Genomic DNA, 27,279 nt, shown 5'->3' on the forward strand with positions numbered 1-27,279 from the left:
CGGCTTCTTAGTTTCAGTAATGGGCAAGAGCCATATTTGCAGAAGGTGCCTGCGTATTCGCGGCTGGGTGATAACTGACAGGCCAGGTAGTCTATGCCGCTAAATCAAAAAGGACTAAGCAGTATGACTGAGTCCAAATGACCAAACAACCCACGTGCATGCTGCTTTCTGACTCCTTTACATATTTGCTTTGGAGAAAGTTAATGGGAGCAACCTAAAGCAGAGCCAAGGAGCAAAGCAGGAGCTGTGAGTGTGGATGATCTACCATGACCGCTCACGTTCACTTTCTGCATCTTTTTTATTAAGCAGTTTAAATGCCCCCGGGATCAACCTGACTGCCCTGGATTTCTGCTGCAATGAGAAATGACGGTGTGAAGTCATCACATGAATCTATATCATTCATATTTATACTTTCTAACCTGGTCCAAGGTGCACACGGTATCTTCAACATAACCTTATCTAAGGACTGCTGGATGACCATGTGGGATGGTCTGCAGAGAGCGGCCAGGAGTCCATGACTTCCCTAAAGAGGCAGGAAAAGGAATTAAGATTGGCATTGCATTTTGTAAGGATGTTTTTTCAGCATCCTCGTTAACCATTATGATACTACGGCACAGGCATGCTGTCGATTTCTGCTCATTTGATGATGTAAGTCAGCAGCACAAAAGGGGTGAAATCGAGCGTCTCTCAACCATGGTTCTTGCTGTAGTTTGAAATGTAACTCAAACTCTATTTCATCTGGAAAAATATTTGTCTTTTCTAGTTGCTTTTACTTTTGGACCGATAAACACGCTGAACTGTGTGGTGATTTTGTTACCTAGACAAATATCTACAAGGAACAAGTATGAAACCACTAAACTGATTTTCACTTATGATTTTGAAACAAGATTTCACAGTAGGTCTCTAGAGGCGAGATCTAAGCAAAGATTAATCCCAAATCACCTAGCTGTTTGGTATTAGCCTTGGGAAGTTTATTCTTCACAAAATAAAGCTTTGTTTTGATAGCAGATGTTAATGTGTTTACTCAAACTGATCTCAGCTGATAGCGTCCCTGAAAAAGCTCTTAGCAACTGATAGAAATTGAAGCACTATCTCTATTTGTGTATAACTAATACCTACGGTAGACATCGTTTAAAGCATTTCTCAAACTAGATGGCTTGATACTCAATACCCAAATACGAAAGGAAAACTATTCACACTGCTCTCCAGAACAGAATGAAATCAGATGACCAGCGACTGAACAAGCTAGGTTCATGAAAACAATCTTTGAATATTATGGGTTGAATATAAAGAACGCACAGAAGAGATCAAATCCAAAACGCAATACTGTCTTTCTATTCACTGGGTATCAATGTGCCCCTTTTATTGGTCTTTCAGAATCCGAGGAAGTCGTGATTAGATGGCATGAGTGTTCCATTTTCAAAAGAATAGATAAATAGCATGAAAGTCCCCTTAAGAGTTTAAGAAGAAATCCCCCCCCACACTATTTCTGATTCCTAGTAAACTTCGCTGTTCTTTGAGAAATACCATTCCTTCAAGATATCATGCAATTCTACATCTGCAAATGCCAGCAACACTCAGATGCCAACACCACTGAAAAAGTCCTTCAATATATTAAATACTTCTCCTAACTACCCTTCTTGTCACAAATATTATTCACTATTCATTTCTGGTGACCTTTTTTGCAGTGTTAGATTGGTTTATACTTTAAACAAGAAGAATCTTAGTGCGAGGGTCACCAATGAAGTTTTATGAGATAATTATATAATAAACGATGAACAGAACTTATCACTACTGTTTTGTGAACATCATCGTTCTGTGCTTTACTGCTTTTGTTATCGCCACCTCTAAAGGCCTCAAATGAGGCTGTTGAGGCTTTGCTGAACTCTGCACTTGCCCAGACAAAAAAAAAATCTTGTTTTTTTGTCTTCCTGGGCTTTTGCAGTCTGAGGCCCTGCCTGAAGTAAGTGGGGTTATATCAACCAAGTTAAGCGCACCTGTAAGCATTTACTGAAAAAATACAAACGAAGTGCCCCGTTTAGTTCTCAAGAACAACGAGTAGACAGAATCCAGTTTCTGCGTAATTAGAAATCTGGATAATCATGAATTTACTTGAAAGGCTTGAACTTACTTGAACTTACTTGAATTGTAGGAAGTTACGCTTCCAGTACACATGCAATACAAATTATCAGATCGTAATGCTCTAAATCTCCATTAAATCGAACCCCAAGAAAACGGCAGAAACAGGAAATTCACCCAAGTTTCTTCACCCATTCACTACATAAGACGTCTTAATAACTCCAGAATTCCAAAATATGTTTCAGAAATAAGTTAACTAGTGATCTGCTATGTTATCAAGGTTGTGCTCCCCAATTTATTCATCCACTGGGGTTTAGTGAGAGGAAGAAGTGAGCTGCACCTGATATGCTGTCCTTATCACATCAAAGTAAATTACAAAGTTTTCCAGCACTGACAGGGACGTGGTGAAAACAGACCTGTCTTCTGACCCAGCTATCTTTTGCAGACCAAGAGGTGACATCTTCAAAAGAGATGAGAAACCATGGCTCATTCTTCTGGCATAACATAACATATTTGATACTAACCGTACTTTTCCCTTTTGCTACCATTTGGCCCTCCATTCTCGTTTTTATCAGTTTTGCAGCATTTAGCCTCTTCTCTGGGCTGTGCACTGAACACAGGACACCATCCTGATAAGAGGATTAATACAAAAGACATTTGTGTCCTCATCATGAGCATGTATTTGACCAAGTAAAGAGCACAAAAAGCTGTTTATTGTCCTATGCTAAATATATATATATTTTTCATATATCAAATGCCTATTTTAAATTATATTCTAATTAGAAGTAAAAATACTTTAGGAATAGAAATACATTATTTTGATGATTCACTCATAAATGTAACATGAATCAGAAGTTACAGTTAGAAGACAGATCTACATGTTCTTATTAATATTATTTTTTGATCTACATGTTCTTATTAATATTCTTTTTTAACTCATCGGTGTTTGACTTTTGAATGATTATTTTCCAGTTTTATTGCTAAGTGATAAATCCCCTGATAAGCACTATGTAGAGCCAAGACAAATAAACATTTGATTGACACAAGTTTTATTTTATTGCATGAGCTGATGCTCACAGGTGAAGATAATTAAATTTTATGGTTTATGCCTGAGGCATCTCTGGTTTAAAACTGTTGTAAAGTAGACTGATCATATACATTACTTAGAAGAGTACGCTGCCACCACAGGATAGTAAGGTCATTAGACTAGCAAATGTTATCAATATTCATATTTGTCCTGGAAAAGCATTTTTATTTGTTTCTTTTAAGCTGAGGTCTTCATAAAAGCAGGTGCACTGGAAAATACTCTTGAGGAAGCAGATTTTACATAGGACTGTGGTTAATTTGGGCAGTCAGACCTGTTATGGTTACCATGTTTTGAAGACTACAGTTCTGACAGCATCCTTATCTTGGCCATGGACCAACTCCAGAAAGTCAGTATCATGTTAATTGAATTGGGTGATTAATTGTTGTCCTGGCCAAAACCGTCACATCTTTGTTGTGGCTTTCAAGAGGGCAAGCTCCACGATCTCCTCTCTGTCCATATTTCAGCTTCGCTCTGCCTCAGCTGCAAAGCATCCATATGGTACTGAGGAAAGGCTGATCTTGGAATTACAGCTGATGAACAAGGTTCTGACTTGCTTGGCTTGGATGGTGCCCAAAATACATCCAAAGGGATGTCAAAGACCGGGACTTCACCTTTGGAAAGATTCAATGAAGTTTGAGAGACTGGTGTTTGGAATTCAGACAAAAGCCAAGATTTTACCTTGTGCTTGGAGACAGCACTGACAGACCTTTCTCCTGCCTGGTGACCTGTATTTTAGACACTTCTAAGAGGCTTTTGTTTCCAGCTCCAAAGTAGGGGGCAGGTTTAAAGGGAAATTTTAATCATTTGGCTATGAGATCTGTAGGCCATGAGATCTGTGGCATCTCATTTTAGTCACAGAACCTCAGAGATTTTTTCTTCCAGATATCTTGCAAAACTGTTTTCCCTCAGAAATTGCAGAATACTTTTTTGTTTTGAGATTATTTAAATAAAAGAAGTCACAAAATAGTTTATTTTCCATCTGTTTGAATAAAACCTCCCGATGGAAAAAAATGTTGCTCTGAAAAATTAATCATTACTTTGAATTTTAATATATCAACGCTATCAGCTTTTTTTCCCGTAAAAATGAAAATAGCAGCACATCTCAAAGGATGCACTAACCACTGGCATTTTCTTCATTTTTGTGGATATGTTCATAGTGTCCTTTAAACCCAAAGAGTATAAACAATGTCTGATGCTGTTTCGTGCCTCCCAATGAACGGATATAATTAACTGAAACCCTCTAAGGATGATTCAAAGAGAGTTTCTGCTTAACATCCCGGGAGGAACCATCCGGGTTGTCAAGCTGTATAAACTTACTAAACTCCACTTTAAGAGTATTTAGATGTTTTAATTCCACTGCTCTCACTGGAAGGCTGTTACCGGTTCCGATTGTTTGGTTAGGATTGTTTGGTTCCTTGTTTCTACTCTAAATACATGAACAGCAATTTATACCCATTTATTTTTGTATCAACTTCAGCTTAACTAATTGCATTCTGTCCTGTTGTTACTTAATGCAAAGCAATTCTCTTCTACTGTCCTCTCATAAAATCAGCTATTCCCCTGAAGAATGCAACTCTCTCTACTTCTGTTTCAGTTCCTTGTTTTTGAACTTAAGTCACCAGAACTGTGCAGTGTGTTCTGGATGAGGTTTCATCTGTGCCATATACAATGGCAATAATATTTCCCTATTTCTTCTTATTGCCCAGAGGATCCCGTTTATCCCTCACACCGCCTATCATTTTGGCAGCTCATATTTGTGCTTTGGTAGTCTGGTACCTTCAGCTCCACCTAGGTCAGTTCCAGATGCTGCTTCTTTCCACTAGCAGTTTTCTTGAGACCGCATGGTTATGATTTCGTGTTTCCTGTTACTGAATTTGATCTTGTTTCTCTTTCTCAAACTCTTGAAGGCATCCAGATTTTTTTCCGCATGATGAAGCAATCTATTCGTCTTGAAGATGCCTCCTATCTTTGCAACACTGCAGATAACCCTATCTCCATACCAATACCTGTGCCAGTAAGCAATTATGAGCATAATGAACAAGAACAGCCTTGCAATTTACCTTTAAGAACTACATTAGTAAGCACCCATCAGCCTTCCCCTTTTAATCTTTGTCATCTTTGCCAGAGCCAGCTCCTTACTTACCTGTGGTTCCTCTAAGACCTTTCTTCTCCATCTCCCCTAGCAGTGCCATGCAGCATCATGCCATTTTTTTAACTGATGAGACAGCGGAAACCTACTATATTTCCTTTTTTTTGGAAAAACAACTCTATTTGACACCTTTCATAAACTTACATTGACTTTTAGCTGATTTACAATTTAATTTTTTATTTTTTAATTGTTTGTTACATAAAGAAATCTCATTCGTTACGTTTATTTCCAATATCTTTTCTCTAGTACGTATTCAATCAGATCTATATGAGTCTGGTGGCATCAGTAGCAACCTCCCTGTCTTCTCCTCCAGCAGCCTATACTACCTAACATTGAGCTTTTTTTTTCCTCCTGGCCATTTTAAGAGACGGGAAGGAATTACAGACATCCTGCTACAGCATATATAACTTTCATTTTCTTATTTCACCTTTACTTGATTTCTTCTGTACAGATGACCTCACTAATTTAATTTATTGAAGGATATACCTGCAAAATATAAAAAGCTTAGATAAACATCTTTTGTTTATTCTTCAATTTATTTTAAACTGCATCAACTTGCAATTGCTCAGTCCAGTGTTATTTTCAATAGATGGTTATCATACAATATTTGTATTATTTCCAAAACCAAGACTGATGTAGCAGCTCAGCTTGTTGATGCAGTATTGATGAGGAAGTTTGTGAGGTGTTAACACTTCAGAATAGCTGCACTGTATGGTTACAAATAGGCCATATTCTTTCATCTGTATCTTAGAAATCAACATTTTTCATAACGATGGAATTCCTGAGAACATTTATTCTGTTATTAACCTTCACTGTTACTCATCGCTTTAATTTCTATGAATCCTTAAGAGTCCTTTTCCGTCAGCACCCCTTAACAATCATGCCTGCTATTCCATCATGTATTTGTTATCCTGACAATGGTGGATGTCACGCCCATCACTGGTTGCTCCAGTTTCTTCAGTTTTGCTGCTTAAGACCTTGACTTTTCACAGGTTCATACAAATATTGATTGGAAGGGATTCCAGGGACCAGGTGGTCCAAACTCCCCCTTGAATTAGGGCAGTAGCTGAGTCTTGGAAATCTCCAAGGATACAGATTCCGCTACCTCTGAGCAATACAGCGCTGCACGTAAATTATTCTCTCATTTCTTATTGCTCATCTCTCATTTCTCACACACATTCCTGTCACTAAGCCACCACCTGCTACAGCTTTCTTCTTACTTTAACCTTCTCCTGACTGATGTTCCTTTATCTATTTTAATACCTCTATTTCTCTGGCTTTTTCCACTTATGCTAAAATTACTGTGTAAATTACACCTTTCCCTTTTCACCATCTTTTCACATTTTCCTTTCTATCCACCCTGCCAGTCTTAATCTTACAATGCTGCTTAAAACCCTTAGCATGAATGACTCTTTGTGGCTCAAGGTCTTTCCTACCTCAGCCATCATGGTTTTACCTGTTGAGGACATCTCAGAGCTTCTGCCTCCCCAACGGGCTACCATGGCAATTGTACTCAGCACTGGCCAGGTTCCTTTTCCTTTAAGCATCTTTCCCTGGATATTAATTACCCATGCAGTCATTGCAATGTGAATTCTGTCATGTCAGGCAAAGTTCCATAACTTTTTTCCTGTTCCTGTCAGAATTATTTTAAACTTTACATCTACACACTGTTTCTTGCTGCAGACAATCAACTCTGAAGGAATCACATGACAAGCTTGCCAGAATTTTTAATATATCGAGGTTTTCAATCGAGACCCTCTACCTAATGTTATCCATGAAGATTAAAACAAAGATGCCAGACATCTCATCTTACCTTATAAAAGAACTATTTGTTGGACAATACTGTAATACAAGACAACCTTTCGTATGTCAAAGAATAATTTTCTTAAAATCTGCTTTATCTTTTGATTAGCAAAATGAGATCAAGGACATTTGCTTACTTTGCAGAAGCGTGCAACTCATCAATATTCATATCAACAAGAATACATGGTATAACTCAACAAAAGCCTCATTAAACCTCAGTGAAGAAGCTAACAGTGAGTACAGACACTTTCCTACAGACATTCCTTGAATTCCCTGTGCTCCTCCTCCTGTGCCACTGACTGATACACCATTACACTATATTTCAGAAGTTGTCATCCATGTCAATAATCTTGCTCTGTGTTTAACTCTTCGTTTCACTCATGACCCTCTCTAGACTGCTTACAATTTCCTTTTTATAATGCCAGATACTTCCCCTGAACCCTAACCCCCTTGTACTTTACCTTCTTAATAAAGTAATTAGTAGTGGCTATATATAAGCAACTAAAGATTGCCAAAGAAGAAATGTAAGATAGCTCTTTTCTGCAAAAGTCATAACACGGAAGGCTGAATTCAATAAGAAGTTATGAGCCTCAAAGAATATGCTTCCATTACCAGCCACCATGGTCAATATATAAATCGGAAGCATTATGACTGAGTGAGAAACTTATCCTTGACTTATCAGTAGACTATCTGACTAATTGGTATCCTTGAGGATTTTTATATCTCAGTAAGAACATTTTCTGGGATATGGACAGCTTGATTTCATTCAATTTCACGCCACTTCAGCACATGATTAGATCAGATTTAAATGGATGGACTTTACCTATGACTGCTTGGAAGGACAAATCTAATTAACCTGATTGTCTTTCCATGTATTCTTTATCTTTTCTAAGTTCTAAGTTCTTATTGATTATCAGCGGCCACAAAAAACAGTTGGATAAAATATGCATATACTTTTTTTGGCAATGATTATAAACCTAGATAGCTCTAATTAAATTATATAGAATAAAATAAAAAATAGAGGGATTAATTATATAAACTAGAACCCTCGGAGAATTTGCCTCCTATGTTTGGAACTGGATATGCTGTGAATGAATAAAAATACCCCCCTCCAAAAAGAAGCAACAAAATGTCTACAGAAGACATGTCAGTCCACTGTGTTTAAACAATTTAATATCAAATGTTAAAAATATTTCCACATATCCCTATCATGTCATCATCCATACAGTTTTCTGTGACCGAATTTCTGAATGGGATCCCACAAAGAGTGCAGAAAGTTACCGATTTCAGAGTTTCGCTGTACCGAAAAGTGCTTTTGAGAATTCAGCACCTGGTATGTGGTATATTATTATAATAAATGAGATGACTGGAACTTACCCTGGTTAGGAAAACATACCAGATTATGTAAAAACTGTCCAAAATCAAAAGCTTCTCTCTGAAGCCTCCTCTAATTTTAATAAGGATTTCTATATATACCTGTAAAACATTTACTGCCTAAGTACTTTCATAATGGTCTTAAGAGTGCAGACGATACTGACAGACAGGAACAAACATCTGAAGATGCTTACGGATGAAAGCAGAGGCAGCTTTGGGGATGCAGAGAACAAAACCTGTGCAGCCCCCCCCCCGCCCCAGTTTGCTCCAGCTGGGAGAAAAGTTTTGTATGTGAATGGGGTGGGATTGCCCACATTCTGACTGGTACGCTTATGTCGAGGGAAGTCTTTGGCTTGTGTGACCTTCAGATAAAAGCTGAACATTTCTGGATGGTTCATTTTCATTCAGTTTATACAGCTTGCAACCCTAATTTTCTATCTGCAAACATCTGCTTCTGCTGAATAAGTGGCAGAAATGTAACCCTGTTCATGAATATCTCTGCTGTAAAAGACTGGACCACAGATTATAGCGTCATTAGTCTTTAGTTATTAGTGCAGCACCGTGTCAAGTGTTATGTCGCCAAACTTTGTGGGGTTTTTGCTCAGTTCATATAACAGACAGCATTTCAGAAAGGGGATATTCCTCTGCACATTTCTATACAGCTCACATTCCTTGCATCATGAACTCAACTTCTCCTTGGGAAAGCTCACAGCTTTGGGGTTTTGTCTCTTGTCCTCTTTTTATTCCCTCGTTGTAACCTCAGAAAAGGAGTTTTTTACCAACAACTCAGTACTGAGTTCGGCATTGATCAATACACTTCCAGACACTTCTTCAAGCTTGCAAGAGGATGCTTATCAATCTTTCCTGCTGCGGTATTTCTAATCAGGCAGTACAGGTAGTCGAAAGTTCACATCTATAATTCACCGTGTTCCTCCATTTGTTGATACTGTCTCTTGCTGCAGAATTCTAAAATCTTCCTAACCTTCCTTGCATTTATTAAAAGAACACTTGCCCATCTTTCTTTCCATTCTTGAGTTTCCAATATTTTTCATGTCCTTACTGGGTTGGACGTCGCAAATAAAATACCCATGCCAAGCCTTGTGCCATACCTCCAATCTCTAAAAAGATATATATAAATTTATCATAGTTCTTTGTATCATCTTAAGCTTACACTTGCAGCTTCTTTGTCACATATCTTAACAACACAGGGATATACCAAAATGCTGAAAGTTATGAAGATGCTTACACAGAAAGCAGCTGGAAAGAATACGTTCCAATTTTGCACATCTTCGAAAAGGTTGTGGTTTCTCTTTTTCACTGCTTTGGCAGGCACTCAGTGATTAAAGGGTAATCCTTCCAGGAAGGGTGAGTAAATGGAAACTCCAGCTGTGAGGGAAAAGAAAGAAGACCATGTTTGATATCGCTACAGACCATCGAGCAAAAATCACAAAGCAATCTGGTAAAGAGAGACAGAAGACTTCTGTTTCTTTTTCTGAAAAATGTAACAAGTGTTGACCCGATGTCCTTTATTGTTTCTTGAGACTCGGACAGCCAGCTTGAGATAACCACAAACAAGAACCAAATTGTTCATTACAAATTTGCATAAAAACTTATTTTAGCTTTGCGTTATACACTACTGATACAAATAATGGAGCTAGTTTGGCTATGAGGAACTGCAATCCTGTCGACCTTGGAGGAATGTTCTCGCTTTCATTCGAAACAAATGAAAACTGTATACAGATGTTAGCAACAGTACCTTCTTTCAAATCAAGAAGGACAAAATAGATAAATCATTTTCTGAACCTCAAGTGCTCCATGCTGCAAGGTGGTGAACTGCGGACTCTGTTTCCACCCCAGCTATGCTACTGCTTGTGTGCCTACAAGTAAATCATCAACCTTTTTGACTCAAAATCTTCATTGAACGTCTAACTCGTAGTGATGTTGTGACAGGACAAGGGGCAACGGGCACGAATTGGAACACAGGAAATTCCATCTCAACATGAGGAAAAACTTCTTTACTTTGAGGGTGGCAGAGCACTGGAACAGGCTGCCCAGAGAGGTGCTGGAGTCTCCATCTCTGGAGACATTCAAAACCCTCCTGGACGCGTTTCTGTGCAACCTGCTCTGGGTGACCCTGCTCTGGCAGGGGGGTTGGACTAGATGATCTCCAGAGGTCCCTTCCAACTCTGAAGTTTCTGTGATTCTGTGAGAGGTGGTGGAGTCTCCGTCTCTGGAGACATTCAAAAACCCACCTGGATGTGTTCCTGTGCAACCTGCTCTGGGTGACCCTGCTCTGGCAGGGGGGTTGGACTAGATGATCTCCAGAGGTTCCTTCCAAGCCCTACCATTCTGTGATTCTGCAAATTATTTTACAGACAAACTAAGGTGTGGGGTTACTTTTTTCCCCCAAAGCAGGTGAGTGGAAGTAAGCGTATATGCTTAAGCATCCATATTTTTTTTAAGTTGAGAGCGCGCTGATCCCAGGTATCATCGCTGCCAATAATTCTCTGATAGGCTTATAAATTTACTGGGGGGGAAAGAGAGCTGTGTTAGTTACAGTTTCAGATCTGTCTGTGCTGATTGTGTTGGACTGCCATGGAGGAGAAACGGGACTGTGCTGCTAACGAGGCAGATAAGTCCTCAGCAACTGCAACGATGCTCTTCTAAATATCTGAACTATCAGTCATCAATGAAAGCAAACTGGTGCCTTGATGGTCCGGGAGAATCCCCTCAACAGCTGTCGGAAACCAAATCAGTAATACCTGCCCCTCCTCTCTGCTCAATCAGCAATATGAGAGCCATATTGGGAGAAGTGGGACAGGGAGAAGTCAATAGCTGAAACTTGATTCCTTAAGGTATAATTTAATGTCTTCTCTCAAGTTAAAGTGAACAGTGGCATGGTCTGAATTGCTCAACAGGAGAGACTATATCGAACAGGAAGCGACAACGGGCGCAGAACAAAAGTGAAGGGGAAAGTTGTGAAAGGAAAAATGGATAGAAACCAAAGGGGACATCTTGGCTGTAAAGGGCCAAGTGTGATACTCCTTATCAGGTTTTCCGAAGTATGGCATTTTAAAGCCATCAACTTTTGGGAATAAACAATGATTTAACATTCTATTTGAATGAAATTAAGGTCAATCTGTGAAAGACAACTTTTGTAAAAAGAAAATAAATTTTTTTTTGTGTTATGACTGACAGACAGCAAACCAGCCTCTAGAAATGAATGTTCTGTATGCAGTGTGTATTCAGTCCCTCCTAAATTACAAATACTAACAAATAAACAAGCACTCCTGGTAAAGACATGGATTTGTCATCCTAGGTCCGCTTAAGAAATACACAATCTTGAAGACTGATCAGAAGGTTTTTTCCCTTGTGACATTTCAGTTTGGCAGCATTAAATGCCTGGTGGTCTTCGATGTGTATTTCCACATTTCAGCTGCATCTAAAGAAATCTCATGGATATATTAATATTTTCTTTTGTAATAAAGAAAATAATCTGGTAATGGTTAAACTTAATTTACTGGGGCAATATTCAAAGCCTTTATTTTGGTTTAGGATAAGCGTTTGTCAGTCTTTTTATTACACATTTGAGACCACGCAGCGAATACACTGAGAGTCCTAATTCCCTGGTGCTGTTTACCCGTAGAGTCTCCTCCACCTGCAGAAAAATGGTCCCAAACCAGCAGGTAGCTCCTGTGCCTACTTTGCAGCCACTTTAGTAAGAGACGAGTGGCTGGGAAACGAAGTGGAAAATCAGGTTCTGCATCTTCACTTTAAAAAGTGTTAATTAGCCTCAAGCCTTAGTTTACTTGTTATGGTACTAGAATCCCTATCCTCTGACTCTTCTATTGCTCCTCAACGTACTTCATTAGACATTCTCCTCATGTCTTCCCGAGTCTCTTCCAATCAATCTTCAAGTTTAATCATCGTGAGCCAGAAATGATGCTGATTGCGGATGTTGATTCCAACATCCTAGGTCACAAAAAGATGTCTTTTTTTTTTTTTTTTCCACTGCTAAAGAGTAATCGAAAGCATCTGGGAATGACTGCAAACTGGAGCAGATGGCTTGCTGTCCTGGAACCCTGGCTGCCAGAAGGGGGAACCTGCTGCTCATCCTTGACAGAGACCCAGGAGGACAAACCCCACCAGGCTACAGCAGCTCAAGGTTGAAGAAAGGTGTTGGCCTTGAGGCCCGTGCTTTGTTTCCTTCTACTTTGGTACCATTTCTGCCGATTTACAGACTTCCAGGTGAGAACAGAAACATGTTTTCAGAGCTATCTGTCACAGATCATTAAAAAAAAAAAAAAAATCAATATTACGACAAGGGTCAGATTGATGCGGGGAGGATGAACCCTTTCCAAGACCTTGCGACTGGTGTGTGCTACGTATTGCAGAGTGAGCTGGCGGCTTCTGCTTTGTCCCCCCATCAGCGTTGCTGACCTTTGATCCCAATCCGTGTGTGCCAGGTCCTGCACTTGGGCCACAACAACCCCATGCATCGCTACAGGCTTGGGGCAGTGTGGCTGGAGAGCTGCCTGGCAGAAAAGGACCTGGGGGTTCTAATTGACAAGCGGCTGAACATGAGCCAGCAGTGTGCCCAGGTGGCCAAGAGGGCCAATGGCATCCTGGCTTGTATTAGAAACAGTGTGACCAGCAGAAGGAGGGAGGTGATGGTCCCCCTGTACTCAGCACTGGTGAGGCCACACCTTGAGTATTGTGTCCAGTTCTGGGCACCTCAATACCAGAGAGATATCGAGGTGCTGGAGGGAGTGCAGAGGAGGGCAACGAAGCTGGTGAAGGGCCTGGAGAATAAATCTTATGAGGAGCGATTGAAGGAGCTGGGACTGTTTAGTTTGAGGAAGAGGAGGCTGAGGGGAGACCTCATCGCTCTCTACAACTACTTGAAAGGACACTGTAGAGACGTTGGTGCTGGTCTCTTCTCACAGGTAATTAGTGATAGAACAAGAGGGAATGGGTTCAAGCTGCAGCAGGGTAGGTTTAGGCTGGACATTAGGAAAAAATTCTTCACAGAAAGTGTGGTCAGACACTGGAATAGGCTGCCCAGGGAGGTGGTGGAGTCACCATCCTTGAATGTGTTTAAGACTCGTTTAGATGTGGTGTTAAGGGATATGGTGTAAGGGAGAACTTTGTAGAGTGGAGCTGATGGTTGGACTCGATGATCCCTAGGGTCTTTTCCAACCTAAATGATTCTACGATTCTATGATTCCTGAATCTAGTTCCCGTGCGTTGCTGAGTCTAGTCTGGGACTTTTCCAGTGCCCACAGTCACATGATCATCATCCTGGGAGCTTCGAATCCCGGAATCATAGAATTTTCCAACCTAGACCAATTGTCTAGGTTTGAAAAGACGTTTAAGATCGTCAAGTCCAACCATTAACCCCACATAGACAAGTTACCACTAAACCAACGTCCCTCAGCACCACGTCAGCCCGTCTTTTAAAAACCTCCAGGGATGGCGACTCCACCGCTTCCCTGGGCAGCCTGTTCCAATGCCTGATAACCCTTTCCATGACGAATTTTTTCCTGATATCCAGTCTAAACCTCCTCTGGTGCAACTTGAGGCCGTTTCCTCTTGTCCTATCGCCTGTTACTTGGGAGAAGAGACCGACCCCCACCTGGCTGCACCCTCCTTTCAGGGAGCTGTAGAGAGCGATAAGGTCTCCCCTCAGCCTCCTTTTCTCCAGGCTGAACACCCCCAGCTCCCTCAGCCGCTCCTCATAAGGCTTGTGCTCCAGACCCCTCACCAGCTTCGCTGCCCTTCTCCGGACACGCTCCAGCACCTCAGTATCCCTGCCGTAGCGAGCTTGATGGGGTTTTGTACATATTGCATATATATTTTTTTTTTTTTAATTATTGTTAATATTTCATTCAAAGTAGCTTAGTTTCTTCTAAACCTCTTTCCCTCTCTACCCCCTCTGCGGGAGCGAGGCCAGAGACCACCCTTTCAGTGGCCTCTGGGTGCCCAGCCCAGCCCAGCCCAACCCACCCCACCACAGGAACCAGCAACACACGGTCACAGCGCGAGGCGCCATCATTTGCACATCACGTCATTCTTGTGTGACGTCACCATTCTACCGCAGCACCAGGGAAGCGGCGGAGGCACCGTGACCGTTATCACCCCCAGTGACATCACTGACGAGCCTCATGATGTCACTCCTCCTGCCGCGCGCGTAGCCCCCCTCCAGAGAGTGCCACCGCCCAACGAGGCCTCGTGACGTCACCGTGACGTCGCCGGGCCTACATTGCCCGGCAGGCCGCAACGGAAGTGACGTCGGGTTGTATCCGGGCAGCGCGAGGCTGTGGTGGCGGTGCTTTGCTGTTTGCGGCGCTTGCGGTGGGTCGCGGCCGGGTCCTCGGGAGGCGGCGGCCCGAGCTGAGGCGCTTCTCCCCCCGCAGGTGCGGCCATGGCGGACTCCACGCAGAACGGGCCCATGCAAGGCGGAGCCGGCGGCGGAGCCGTGGTAAGGAAGCCCGCGGCGGCGGTGGTGGAGGTGGTGGAGGTGGGGAGCAGGCCGCGGCGGCGGCCCGGGTGAGGGCGGGGTGTGAGTGTGCCGGGCCGGCCGCCCCGCTCCTCCGGGGTCCCGCTGGAACGGCGGGGCGGGACGGGACGGCCGCTTGCCCGGGCGCCGGCAGGGGGAAGCGGCGCCTCCACTTTCGGGTTGAAAACGTGCCTTTCCTGCGCCGCCGCTCCTGGAAGCGTCGCGATCGGAACTAATTCTGCGCGGCGGCAGCTATGTGTCTGTATCGTGCAAGTCAGTCAGTAGGTCGCGATATGAAGACCCTCGCAGGTTACTTAGGTTAATTTCCGGTCACTTTCATAAAAAGGACCTAGAAACACAGAGGAAAAGAGCAGTCTTCAAAAGCTGGTTCAAATTCGTAAAAAACTTAAAAGTTTGAGCTCTTCCTGGTGAAAAGAAGCTGATGTTTGGATTCTTAGGTACCTAATAGCCAAAAAAAAAAAAAAAAAAGCTGTGTTTCATTAGGGCCTTTCTGATACGGGGAGTGTATCAGGTATGAAGAGGGCTGTGGCAAAGGAGAGTTCATCAACAGGAGAGGTGCCGGATTACCGTTAAATGCTTTTTTTTCTTTTTTGAGGCCAAGAATATGTAGTCCAAAATGGTGCTACTTTCCTTATGGTGTAGTTATGCTAACTTTACCTGACTCCTCCTTTCCCCACCCTTCCATAAGAAGCATGGAGATGTAGCCCCAGGTGGGTGAAGTGTATTCTAAACGGAAGCTTGAAGCAATAGATGCAAAAGTCAGGTCTAAAGACCTCGCATAGTACATTTTGAAGCTGGCTGTTTTGTGAGGTTGGTTTGTTTAGAAAAGCTACCTCCATGCAAGATCTTACCTCTATATTTCTTGTAAAGTACAAAGGGGCCTTTTGATTCTGAGGCACTCTAGCTATTTTTGATCTGGTTAGTAAGTTTGTGTGGGTCAAACTTCATACAGAACAAAAGCATGCTCTTTGCTTCAGGCTATAATTTGCTTCTATTCAAAGTTGGAGAGAGAGTTGCAATTTAATATAGAAGGGAAGAATGTTCATTGTTTGCAAATATTAAGATACCAACTTCTGTGGGGGTTGGGTTTTTCCTTTTCTTCTAATGTAGCAATTTCTGATGGCTAACAAGTTGGATACAGCAATGTGGATTTCCCGCTTGTTCACGGTTTACTGCTCAGCTTTATTTGTCCTGCCTCTTCTAGGGTATGTATTATAATATTGCACAATTGCATGAAAATTTATGAAGTAACTACGCTCCCTTTTCATAGAGATGTTTTTCATGTAAGGGTAAATTTCTACTTGTCAGAACAGTCTATAGATTTTTAGATTGGTTTAAAACACTTCTAGGTGTGTTTGGAAAACGTGTTTAGCAACTCAAGTGGCAAATGTACGTTTTGATGTGTAGTTATAAAGTAATATATTGAGGAGCTTTACCTTTGGCAGTAAGTCAGTATTTCCAGTTTTTGAGTAGTATTTTGGTAATAGTGCTTATGTACAATAATAGAAATACTTCAGGTATTGTGCGATGCACAGGTTGTGATGCAATTCTCAAGGGTGGAAAACGTCTGAGCAGGGGCTTGGTTCGTATGGTAACGTCTCCTCTGATGATTTGCAGGTTGCATGAAGCAGCAAGCTTTTATCAGCGTGCCTTGCTGGCAAATGCTCTTACTAGTGCCCTCCGACTACACCAAAGGCTACCGCACTTCCAGCTGAGCAGGGCCTTTCTGGCCCAGGCTTTGCTGGAGGACAGCTGCCACTACCTGCTGTACTCTCTCATCTTTGTGAATTCCTACCCTGTTACAAGTATCCTTTACTTGTGTCATCCTGGTAATGTTTTTACGTATCTTCAAAACTTGCTTCTTTTCATCACTTGTGATTTGAAAAACTAGTTTAAACTAGAATATGTTTGCTATTCATAGAACATACTCTATGTAAAATAGGAGAGGCTTATGTTGATTGATCCATATTCAGGTTAATCACTTCTATAACTAGTGCGCTGCAGTCTCTGGCTACTTAGATTTTCTTTTCCTGAGACTTATGTTTGGTGGATTTTATGACCAGCCTCAAGTGATACTTTGAAAAGTTGGTAACTTTCATTTATTACTAGTACATGGTTTATATTATTCCTCACTGTAAGTAGGACATATATCATGTAGAGAGACAATTATTCAGTAGTAGCTTTTTCAGATAAGTTTTTAAACAGATAAAATCTGCAAAAAAGACTTACTCCTGTGGCTTGTCACAGGTGACATGTAAGAACTGATTTTTTCTTTGTGCCACTTTCTATGTATGCTTAATAGCTTACTCTTAAAATCTTTCTGTCAGAGGAATGTCTACATTCTTGCGCTCTGAATGGCTGGCAACTGCATGTTCTTTGGTAAAGAAATGCATTTCGTATCGTCTCTTAATAAAAATATTATGACTACATATTTTAAGTAGTAACCTCATGTGTGCCTTTCATGCAGAAAGAATGCGTTTCAGCAGAAATGCACTGGTGTGTAGTGCTGTATGCAGTACTTCTGCATACGCCCACATTTTGAAGTTAATAAAAATGCATAGTGAAGAGGTGTAAGAAGCAAAGGAAGAGCTATAAATATGGATGTTATACATATACACACCTTAATCCAGTCTAGGTCGTTCCAGCCAACGTCTTGCAAAGAGACATCATGCTATGACTTGTGTGTTAGCATAACATCATGGAGAAATGAAGCACTTGTGCAGGCTATAGTTTTCCTTAGTGCTTGTTTCAGTGAGTATTTTTCCAGTTCTGCTGTTCTCTTTGCTTCATGCTGCCACATATACAATGAAGGTTCTTGATGTAAGTATGATATGATGTATGATATGATTATTACTGTTGGTATTCTTGGGGTTTATAAACAGATTGGAGTTGCAGCTGTGGTTTCCTTTAGCTACATTGGAGGAGTTAGAGTGAAATTGTAGTATGGAATCTCAGCACAGAGAATCTGAGAAGTCTTTTTTGGGGTTGGATTCGCCCCATCCCCTTCTGTTATGATTCAATGATACGTTGGAGTTGACACTAATTCTTTTTCTTCAAATGCTGTTCTTTGAAGGAAGAAAAAGCTATGTAACAGTTAAGTTGAAACTTAAGACGTGTCTTTTCAAGCTAGCCCCTAGCCTGTGAAATTTAATGTTCTATTTCAGTAGTAAAATAACAAACTGCAGCATGAGGTTCCAGTTGGACCTGCTGCTCAATGAACTGCCTTGTGCAGCTTAATGTAACTCCAGCCTTTGGTGTTTCTAACTGTGCTATCTTGCTACCGTAGGTGCTTCCTCCTAGTGGACAGACTAAGGCTTGTTGAACCTAAAATGGGTGGGTGAGGGAATTGCAACACCTCATGTTTTTAATTGAACTCTATGTAATTATGGAGTTCCAAGCTTCCGGTAGTTTTCTTTGAGATACTAATTTCAATACCTTTAAAGAATCTCGTGTTAAAATGCTGAAATGAATTGTAAATGATAATTGTTAGTATTTTGATTTCTTTGTGCTTTTCTTCTCTAAAGGCACGGAGTTCAAATAGCCTGCCCTTTCTGAGAAATCTTTTAGAGAAACTGAATGCTAATCAACAGAATATTCTAAAATTCATTGCTTGCAATGAAATTTTCCTGATGCCAGCTACGGTCTTTATGCTCTTCAGGTAAGAATTGCCATAAATATTTTCAGAATTAGAAACTTTCTACACAAGATTACTTTTTGCAGTCGAGTTTTCTGTGGGTCACAGATCTCCATTTGTATGGTTCTGGCTGACCAAGGCTTTGACTTAGAGTTAAAATTTATGTGATTCCTAGACTTCTCAAGTTGGTGCATCATGACATCAAAAAGCATTCACTCTGATGTAACTTTAAGCACCAAAAAACCTTTCCCTTTTGTAGCACGGGTGACATTGTTGGGTCAAATAAGAGTGTTTCAGGTCAGTAACTTGCATTCTCCTACAGCATTCAGTAAGTTTAATTTTGGTCAGTGTAATAGAATATTAAGTGCTTCAGCTTCACTGAAAGTGAACTCTTACTTTTGACTATTAGATTCCAGAAATGTAAGTGGCATGAAATTTCATTGTGCTAAAAGTGTGCAAGCAGGGGTAGGTTATGTCCTCTCCTGTGTTACTTCTGACCAGTGACCCTTGTCTCTTTATTGATTCCATTTGGTTTTGCCTGCTGTGCAGCCCGTTGAATTCATTTTCGGGATCTTGAGCATACACATGTTGGAGTCCTACTGAAGTCATATAGGCATAATGACCTGCCAGTCAACTGAAGTTTGGGTCATCACCTTTTAATATTTGGAGGGGGAATAACACCCTTTGTTCTATACAAGTCATAGCACAGTGAGAGGATTTGTCTTGAGTGGCCTCACAGACAGCAGAAGAGAGGCTTTATCTTCTTGGAAGTTGATAGAATGCATGATTTGTCTTTATCTTTTGATGTGTCAGCTGAACACTTGAATGCTTCAGCCCTGAAGGATTCAGTTTCATTTACGGCTGTTTACCAACTGACAGATACACTCTGTATCCAGTATCCAAAACTTTAAAGTGCTTTAAACTTCTCTTTAGGAGAATTCTTTTTTCCTGTCTCTCTATGGAGAATTTATTATGTGAAGTGTTCTTATTTGATATGCCAACTAGTAGATACTGAAGCTTATAGAAGATGATATAACTTAAAAAACTGTATAATGGTTAAACACACCTGTTGTGAGAATTTATTCTTTAACTGTTTTAGAATATTAAATTGCTTGTAAATACTGTACAGGTGCAAGATTTCTTCTTTTCCCCCTCCTGTAGCTCACTCTTCTTCCCACTTTGTATTTTTCCTTCTGGGTAAGGATATCGCTTGTACTTGAAGGAGCTCTAGTTACTGGAACTGTCACATTCAACTTCAAACAGAGCTTTTTAATATTGTGCTATATAAAGAAGCTTCAGTCATTAAAATTAAACTCATGGTATTTCTGTGTTTTGCTATGTATGGTTTGTATGCTGCCTTCTTACTATTTTACAGCACCGTCATGTGGAACAGCAGCTTTGTAAAGTATCAAAACCTAATTTCAGTTACACTGAAATAGTCGGGTATCAGCTTGGCATTAATATCTCAACACATCTGTAATAGTTTTCAGTGTGTTCTGAGAAGATACTAGAAAGATGGTCCAGATAATCAAAGTGCTACAGTTAGAGCTGAAAAAGTGTGCTGCAACCGGACCATTTATGTCAGCCAGTGACTGTGTTTTACCAGCAGTTCTTAATACTGAACAGGCGTCCACCATTGCTTCTGTGATTCTTTGTCCACCACCAAAACCAAAGCATATAAAAAAAACTTGATAAATATAACAAGAACAACATTTCTTTAACTGCTTCATTGAGCAGTTTTATTCTATAATATAAGTTTCTGCTTTCGTAATTGTATGGTTATGTACTTTTTTTGTCAGATCTAGATTATCTGAAACAATGCGACCCTAGTCTAGCTTTTTTTGAGCCTAAGTAGTTTGGTTGCTTTTATTAGGAAAAGTCCTGGGTTTTGAGGTGTTTTTTGGTCAGTATTAAGATCTACTTCTCTATTGTCTTTCAGTGGACAAGGGAGTCTGCTCCAGCCATTCATTTACTATAGATTTCTTACATTACGCTACTCTTCTCGGCGAAATCCATACTGTCGGTAAGTACTAAATTGATTTCGGAAGTTAATGTTTAACTGCATAGTGTCTAAGCTTCAGAAATTTTTCATTGTAAAATGAATGTGCAACTCATAATACTAAATCTGCAAATGGTAATTATAGAATGTGGAATACACCTGGATGCTAAAAAAAAAAGCTGGTTCAAGGTTACATTTATTTCACGTGACTGAACTTTTCTGCAATGTACCACCATCCTTGAATGGGAGCTTTCAGAACATGCTTGCATAATTAAAACTACGCTTTGGGAGAAGAAAGTCTTTTTAATTGTTCTGCAACCATTTTCCAGAAAGATATCCTTATTTTTAGATTCTAGGTCTATTTGAGGCTAAGTCTATACATGAACAGGCGCTTATGAACTTGTGTAATGTTGACAGAAAAAAATCTTTGGATGATTTTAAAACATGTTCATTACCTCCTTTAGTTAAATTCATAAGTCAGGTTAATTATAATTGAAACAGCCTTATTGATTTTGTTTGAAAGTTGGTCACGCCAATATTATTGCTTTAAACTTTGAAACTATAAACATTTCTGTGAGGATTTGCTCAGGTCACTGTTTTTTATGACAAACATTGCATAGCATAAGATTTTGTGAACGTAATTGCCAGTCTGATGACTACTCTAATAGAAAAGGGTATGCTAAAGTACCAAGGAAGCGGCTTTGGCTGCTATGGTATGCAAAGACAGGTCTGAGAATCGTAAACTTAATTTCCTCCCGTTCCCTGCTATTTTGTAAGAAATAAATTGTTTCATCTTACTATTTTTTGGTAACGAAAAAAATATCTCTGAAGGCACTCTACTAGTTTGGTAAAAATAATTTAAGTTGTACAATACTCAAACTAGTTCCATTGAAAGTTATATTATCCAAGATGTTCTGCTCGCATTTATGTAGTTTGAAGGGAAACTGGTGGTGTGGCGTTTATTTCTCATGTCTGTCTTCTAATAGTTGCTTCTAGAGTGCAGGGTTCTTGCAATCTGGCAAGAAGCAGCACAAACACACAATTACCTCCCAACTCCTTACGCTATTTCTGATAAAGCGTTATTTTCTTTTTTTTGAATAGTGGGGTTTTTCTTTTGCTTGAAGGTGTAATTTTTCAGCTGTCTTTATATCTGTCCTTGGCTGGAAGCTGCTGAATTAAAGTTAATTCAAATGTTAATGCTTAAAGGACAAGAATTCTGAAGCTCTTGGAAGATACTGAGTTGATCTAAAGATCGTGTGTGGGGTGTTGAGAAAAGAAGTGAAGGAAGAAGATAGATTTAGATGATACTTACTTCTGATAAATGCTGTAGGATTTTAAAACACTCTTTAAATCTGATTTTTCAGGACTCTCTTCACCGAGCTGAGGATTGTTGTTGAACACTTAATAATGAAGCCCTCGTGCCCTGTTTTTGTAAGAAGACTATGCCTCAGCAGCATTTCCTTTATAAGCAGATTAGCACCAACTGTTGCATAGCCAAATTTCAGGCACTTGTGTTTTGTGAACATTATGAGCAGCTGGCACTGCTGCTGATGATTTTGCTTTTCTTGGAGATAATATGAAATTTAGCATATCAAAAGCAAGTCATGGAAACTTAAAATTACTATGCTGTATTGCTAATTGGTGGAAAAAAAAAGTCACTGCATCCTATCCAAAACATGCCCAGTCATACAGAATTGGTTGGTTTTTGTTTGGTTGGTTTTTGTTTTGTGTTGTTTTTTTTTTTTTTTAAGCAATCAAGGATTGTTTGAGGTTCATTAAAACTTTAAGAAGTCTGTGCTCAGTAGGTTTAGGAATTTGAACTATAGCTACTGTAGGATGTCTCCAGTGGATAGGAGTTGATACACATACCTATGCAGTACGTTTTGGACAGTATTCTTCTGCTTACTAAAAGTATCTGTAGAAGCATTTTGTGTAAATTACTATGCTCAATGTAAAAATATGTCCCACTTCAAATTTAACAAGAGGGACTAAAATCTATCAAGCTGGCATAGTTAACACATTTTCTGAAGGAGAGGCTTTTTTTATTAATACTGCTTAAAAAGAACTCTTCCAACTTTCTACCTTGTGACATAGTCTTACATTATGCTGTTGGGAGAAATCTCAAGGCTCCAATCACGGAAAACTCTGTGCAGTTATCTTGTCATAACAAGATGTTTTACCAAGCCAAATTGCTGACCTGTAGGCTTTTCAGACAAAGATGCAGTGCTTAAACTTTTAACCATCTCTTAAGTGAACTAATCAATGTAAACGAAGTAACTTTTGCAGAATCATTGCAGATTTTTTTTCTTGTGTCTACACAAATGTGGGACTGCAGTAATTCAAGCATGTCAGCTTTTTAGAAAATTAATCTGTAGCTAGCTCTGTATAAATTATTCTTCCAGTTTCCGAGACTCTCATTGTGATGGGGAATTCGCTTAAAGGATTGCACCTGTTTAGGCAGCTTCTGAAACAAATGGGTGTAGGATATTTCTGGCATAAATCCATCTGATGGCTGATCTGAAGCCAGTGCCATGACTACAGAAGTGAATATTCAATTGAGTGCTGATTATGCATTCACCCAGCAGCTAAAAGGTAGGTCGTGGAAAAAGAATATCATGTCTGAACACAACTTCTTTCCATAAATTCAAGGCAAAGTATTTGCCTGATCTTGTGTAATTAAATGTACTGCATAAATTCTAACTGCATAAAATTAAATGGGTTTCATTGGCCTTTTGTAAACTTCTGTAGCACTGTACTTAACTATTCTTCCTTGGTCAGAGAAGTCTTATGTGAAACATTTTCAAAAACAGTCTTGAAGCAAAATTATTTTCCTGTAACTATTGAGTTACCTTATTTGTGATGTGGATATCATTCAGACTTTCCAGTTGTATTAGTCTGTTAGATCAGAGCCATGTATTTATATACTTACTTAATTTTTTGCTCAACCTCTTGGTACTGATGAACCAGTTGATAATTGAATATGGTATTCTTTGACTACTTGTCTTGCTCTCTGAACATGATTAGCTATTTATAGAACACTTGCACACTGCAGAAGCAACTGCATGCAGTAATGCTCTACAGCTGCTAAAGACTTGAACGAGATTCACTATATGTATATCCTGTAATTTGAGGATTTTATAAAAACTAAAATTTCTACTGCAATAAAGGAGTGTTAAATGTAATTCACTAGGCTCTTTAAGCTTATTTTCTCTCTAACAGAACATACTGATGCTTGAACCTGGAAGTTGAGCAGAATGCTGTCCTGTGCGTATGTGTGCATGTTCTTATATTCCCACTGCTGCTTCTGAATTGGGACGTAATGTCTCGTGCATTTCTAAGTTGTTTTATGGGGAAGTTTTACCTTGCATAGTGCAAAAATTTATAACTCTTTTCTTCAAAATTTAACGTAAGAGTAAGCAGCACTGCAACAATGGTATCTAATCAGAGCAGAAATCTCAACCTAATTCTTGCCATTTCAGCACTGTTCTAGACCCTCTTGCAAGTTATATGGTATATTTGTCGAGTGGTGACATCAGACTGTGTTCAGCTCTTTGCACCACTGTGATCTAAAAATTAATTTGGTCATCTAAGGTGGTCCCCCATACTGGGACTGGAAGGCAATAAATACTTTAGTAATTCATGTAAGCAAAACAGTATGTTACTTCTGAGTAAATTCTTGTGGTCTAAGACTGCTGTTATGGGTGCAGTCTGCTGTTCCTTTAATTGTATGCTGTTATTACATTTGAGAAGGGTCTAAATTGGATCTGATGTATTGCAACTGTAACTGAAGTATGGTGAGTCTCAAGATCTAACTATGAATGGATGAGGAAGACTAGACAGAATAAGTAAATGAGATTTCAGTAAGTAGAGAGTTGAAGGACAGTGCCATGAAGTAGAGCTTATATGTGGATATGGAATTTCTTGTTAACTTTTTTATTAAGTCTTAAAAATGCATCAAGAGGAGGAAGATCTTTCATAAATGGGGTTTGATTTGGCTAGTGGCATATTCTTGGCTTTGCAAGGAGTTGCTTGACAAATGAGGCCTGGATTTTGCTTGTGGCCTGGTAAAACTTACCTTTCTGACGTGCCAAAAAACATGAAACAATGGGAAAGAATTACTTTCAAGCAAAATAAGTGGGGCGTCTCACCTGTGCTCTGCATTAACTTTGATTTTTACTGTAGCTGCCTAAGTGATAGCACCGAGTTTCCTCAGTGCTGGCAGAAACATTCTGTCCTTGTGCCCGCTTCCTTACCGCAGTTTGTGACTGTTTCTATACTAATGATTAAATTAAAAACATGAAATGCTGGTTGTGTCCTGATAGCTTGAGATTTTTCTGGTTAAAAGAACTATATGTTCATGCTGCTATGCTTTCAACAGCTAGTTGTGATGCAGAGGCTGTAAAAGAATTCCGTGGTAATAAAGCGACTTCTGCAACTGACCATAAAATCCCTGCCAACCCCAAATGTGAAGCAGAGGAGTTCTTGTCCTGCTGAAAGGTTGCCTACTTAATGTGGTAATTGTTTCCACTGGTATAAATCACACCGGTAACTGTTTTTATCGTCTTAGCTTTTGTAAATTAAAGTGCTGTTTTGTAAATTCTGTGGGTAGACCTACCCCTTGCTGTGCACAAGCTTGCTGTAGGAGTGATGCTCCAGCGTAAGACTTGTCTGTTCTCTCTTGTAGATAAATAAAACATCAGGGCCCACTGGGTCTGTCGGAGCAGCTGATGCCAGCTGGGATTTCTTGCACACAAAGTAATTCACTAGTGCATCCATCCTTTCCTTTATTGTCTCTTATTTAATGTTATACTTTTACTGTCATTTTTTTGGCTGTCAGTTTTGTTTTGCTCCCTTCTTTGATGGATGTTCAAGGGGAACAATATCTGTTAATATTTTAAGTTACACATTTTAAGGATTTTTTTTTTTATTATATTATAATTATGAGCCACTACTTGTTCCAACATTTTTTGAGCTGCTAACTATATATGTGATAGTACTGTCCAAAGAAATAATGTAGATGGTTCTTTTGTACAGTCTGTGTTGGACCTTTTTATCGTTAGGCCTGGTATTGCAACATCTGCTGTATAGATCCCTCATTAATTAAGGAAGTACAGTTCTTGCCCATTTTCCAGACAGGAACTGAGGCACGGAAGAAAAGACCACTCGCCTGAGGCAATGTAAGAGCTCTGTCAGAGCAGGAAAAAGAAAAGAAAGTTGGAGAAGTGTCTGGGGGGAACTGTGATTTATTTCTATGCCACGCATGACTACTTGGTCCCGTTTCCAAAATGTTACTAACTGCTGCTTAAACGGTTTCAAAAAGCACTGTACCTTACGGTGCTCACATTAAGAGTAGCAAAGACCATTGAGCCAGAACAGCATGTTCTTTTAAAGTGGCGTAAAAAATTTATTCCCATGTGCAAGAGCTAGGTATGGCCCCTGGTATCATTGTCTTTCTGGTGAGGAAAAATAATGCAACAGAATAAGACTGCAAACACTTACATGCTAGATGTTAGCAGGATATGCTGATCTGTTGTAATTATCTATAATTTTTAATTGCTGCAGTGCAAGTATTTGTGGTTAAACTATACGCATGGAATTGGTATCTTTGTACTATAACTCTTATTGTGCTATAATGTTCTTAAAATCACAGGAAGAGTCAGGCCTTGCTGTTTTAAATCGCCTTTTAAGGATGGAACCTTAAGCAATCCTTTATTTCAAAGATGCATTATCAGTATGGATAATGTAATTGAATTTAATCTTAAATGTGGATTCAAAAATATCTTTTTCATAGAATGTCAGCATTACTTATTAACTTTTCTTCAGAAGCTAGCTGTGTGATAATAGCAGATACTGTGCAGGTAAGGGGGTTTCATTGCTTAGTTCTGTGCCATCCAGATGGTACAAACTTCCAAAATGAATTGAAAAATTCATCTTTTACTTGTATTCAAGGACTGAGGCACAAAATGCTAATGTAAGGGCTCAGAGGGGAAATATAGTTCCCCTGCATATTTGAGAAAATGTGAAGCCCTTTCAAGAAAATCTAATAAACATAATAATCACAGGCTGCTGACACTAAGGAAAAAGCACCTCATTCGCTCTTTCTTTTATGCAGCGATTTACTGGTCCCTGCTGATTTTCAAATTGGATCACTGCAGTAAATTATCCATGCCAGTACCTGTGAAAGAAAGCACTGGGATCCATATTTGTTTAGTGCTGTGCTTAAATCAGCAAGAATGATAAATTTGATGGTATGAAATTGGAAATATCAAGGGCTTTTCTCAGTGAGCGAGCAAGTATCTCCATTTGTAATTTATTGTGACCCTTTTTCACTGTATGTGCTTTGTATGTCAAATATTTATTTTGAAACAAATTAAATTGTTTTCTGTATTGATACAGCTATGGTTTTGTGGATGTTCTTGAAATCAAATTCTAGGTTTTTTTTTTTTCTGGATTTAAAGTATTACCAATGTTGTGTTGCAAAACGGTGCTTGTTGTTCAAGTTCAAATCTCCAAGTTTGAGTTACTGACCAACAGCTTTCCATGTTAAATGTTCTAGGTACGTGTTGCGGTTTTTTTTGTTTTGTTTTTTGTGTGTTTAGCCCAGAATGCAGTGAGGTGCTGCAGATTCTCATTT

At 39.7% G+C, this 27,279-nt stretch overlaps 1 protein-coding gene across 1 annotated transcript; it reads left to right on the plus strand.

The window, feature by feature from the left end:
• The first annotated feature begins 14,778 nt into the window (after positions 1-14,778).
• On the plus strand, positions 14,779-27,038 carry TMEM33 (transmembrane protein 33). The gene is made up of 7 exons (XM_074587937.1): positions 14,779-14,973; positions 16,123-16,217; positions 16,630-16,817; positions 17,765-17,832; positions 18,537-18,670; positions 20,586-20,669; positions 22,010-27,038. Exons 1-7 carry the CDS (start codon positions 14,917-14,919, stop codon positions 22,137-22,139), a joined length of 756 nt encoding a protein of 251 aa, XP_074444038.1. The 5' UTR covers positions 14,779-14,916; the 3' UTR covers positions 22,140-27,038.
• The last annotated feature ends 241 nt before the right edge of the window (positions 27,039-27,279 follow it).

The sequence above is a fragment of the Larus michahellis genome, chromosome 5 (genome assembly GCF_964199755.1).
Source record: "Larus michahellis chromosome 5, bLarMic1.1, whole genome shotgun sequence".
NCBI lineage: Eukaryota > Metazoa > Chordata > Aves > Charadriiformes > Laridae > Larus > Larus michahellis.

Bases quoted from the DNA above. Each gene is read 5' to 3' on its own strand.
- TMEM33 (XM_074587937.1), top strand. From the start codon at position 14,917: ATGGCGGACTCCACGCAGAACGGGCCCATGCAAGGCGGAGCCGGCGGC. The intron at 14,974-16,122 runs GTAAGGAAGCCC...CTTCTAATGTAG, and splicing joins GAGCCGGCGGCGGAGCCGTG to CAATTTCTGATGGCTAACAA. The intron at 16,218-16,629 runs GTATGTATTATA...GATGATTTGCAG, and splicing joins TTTGTCCTGCCTCTTCTAGG to GTTGCATGAAGCAGCAAGCT.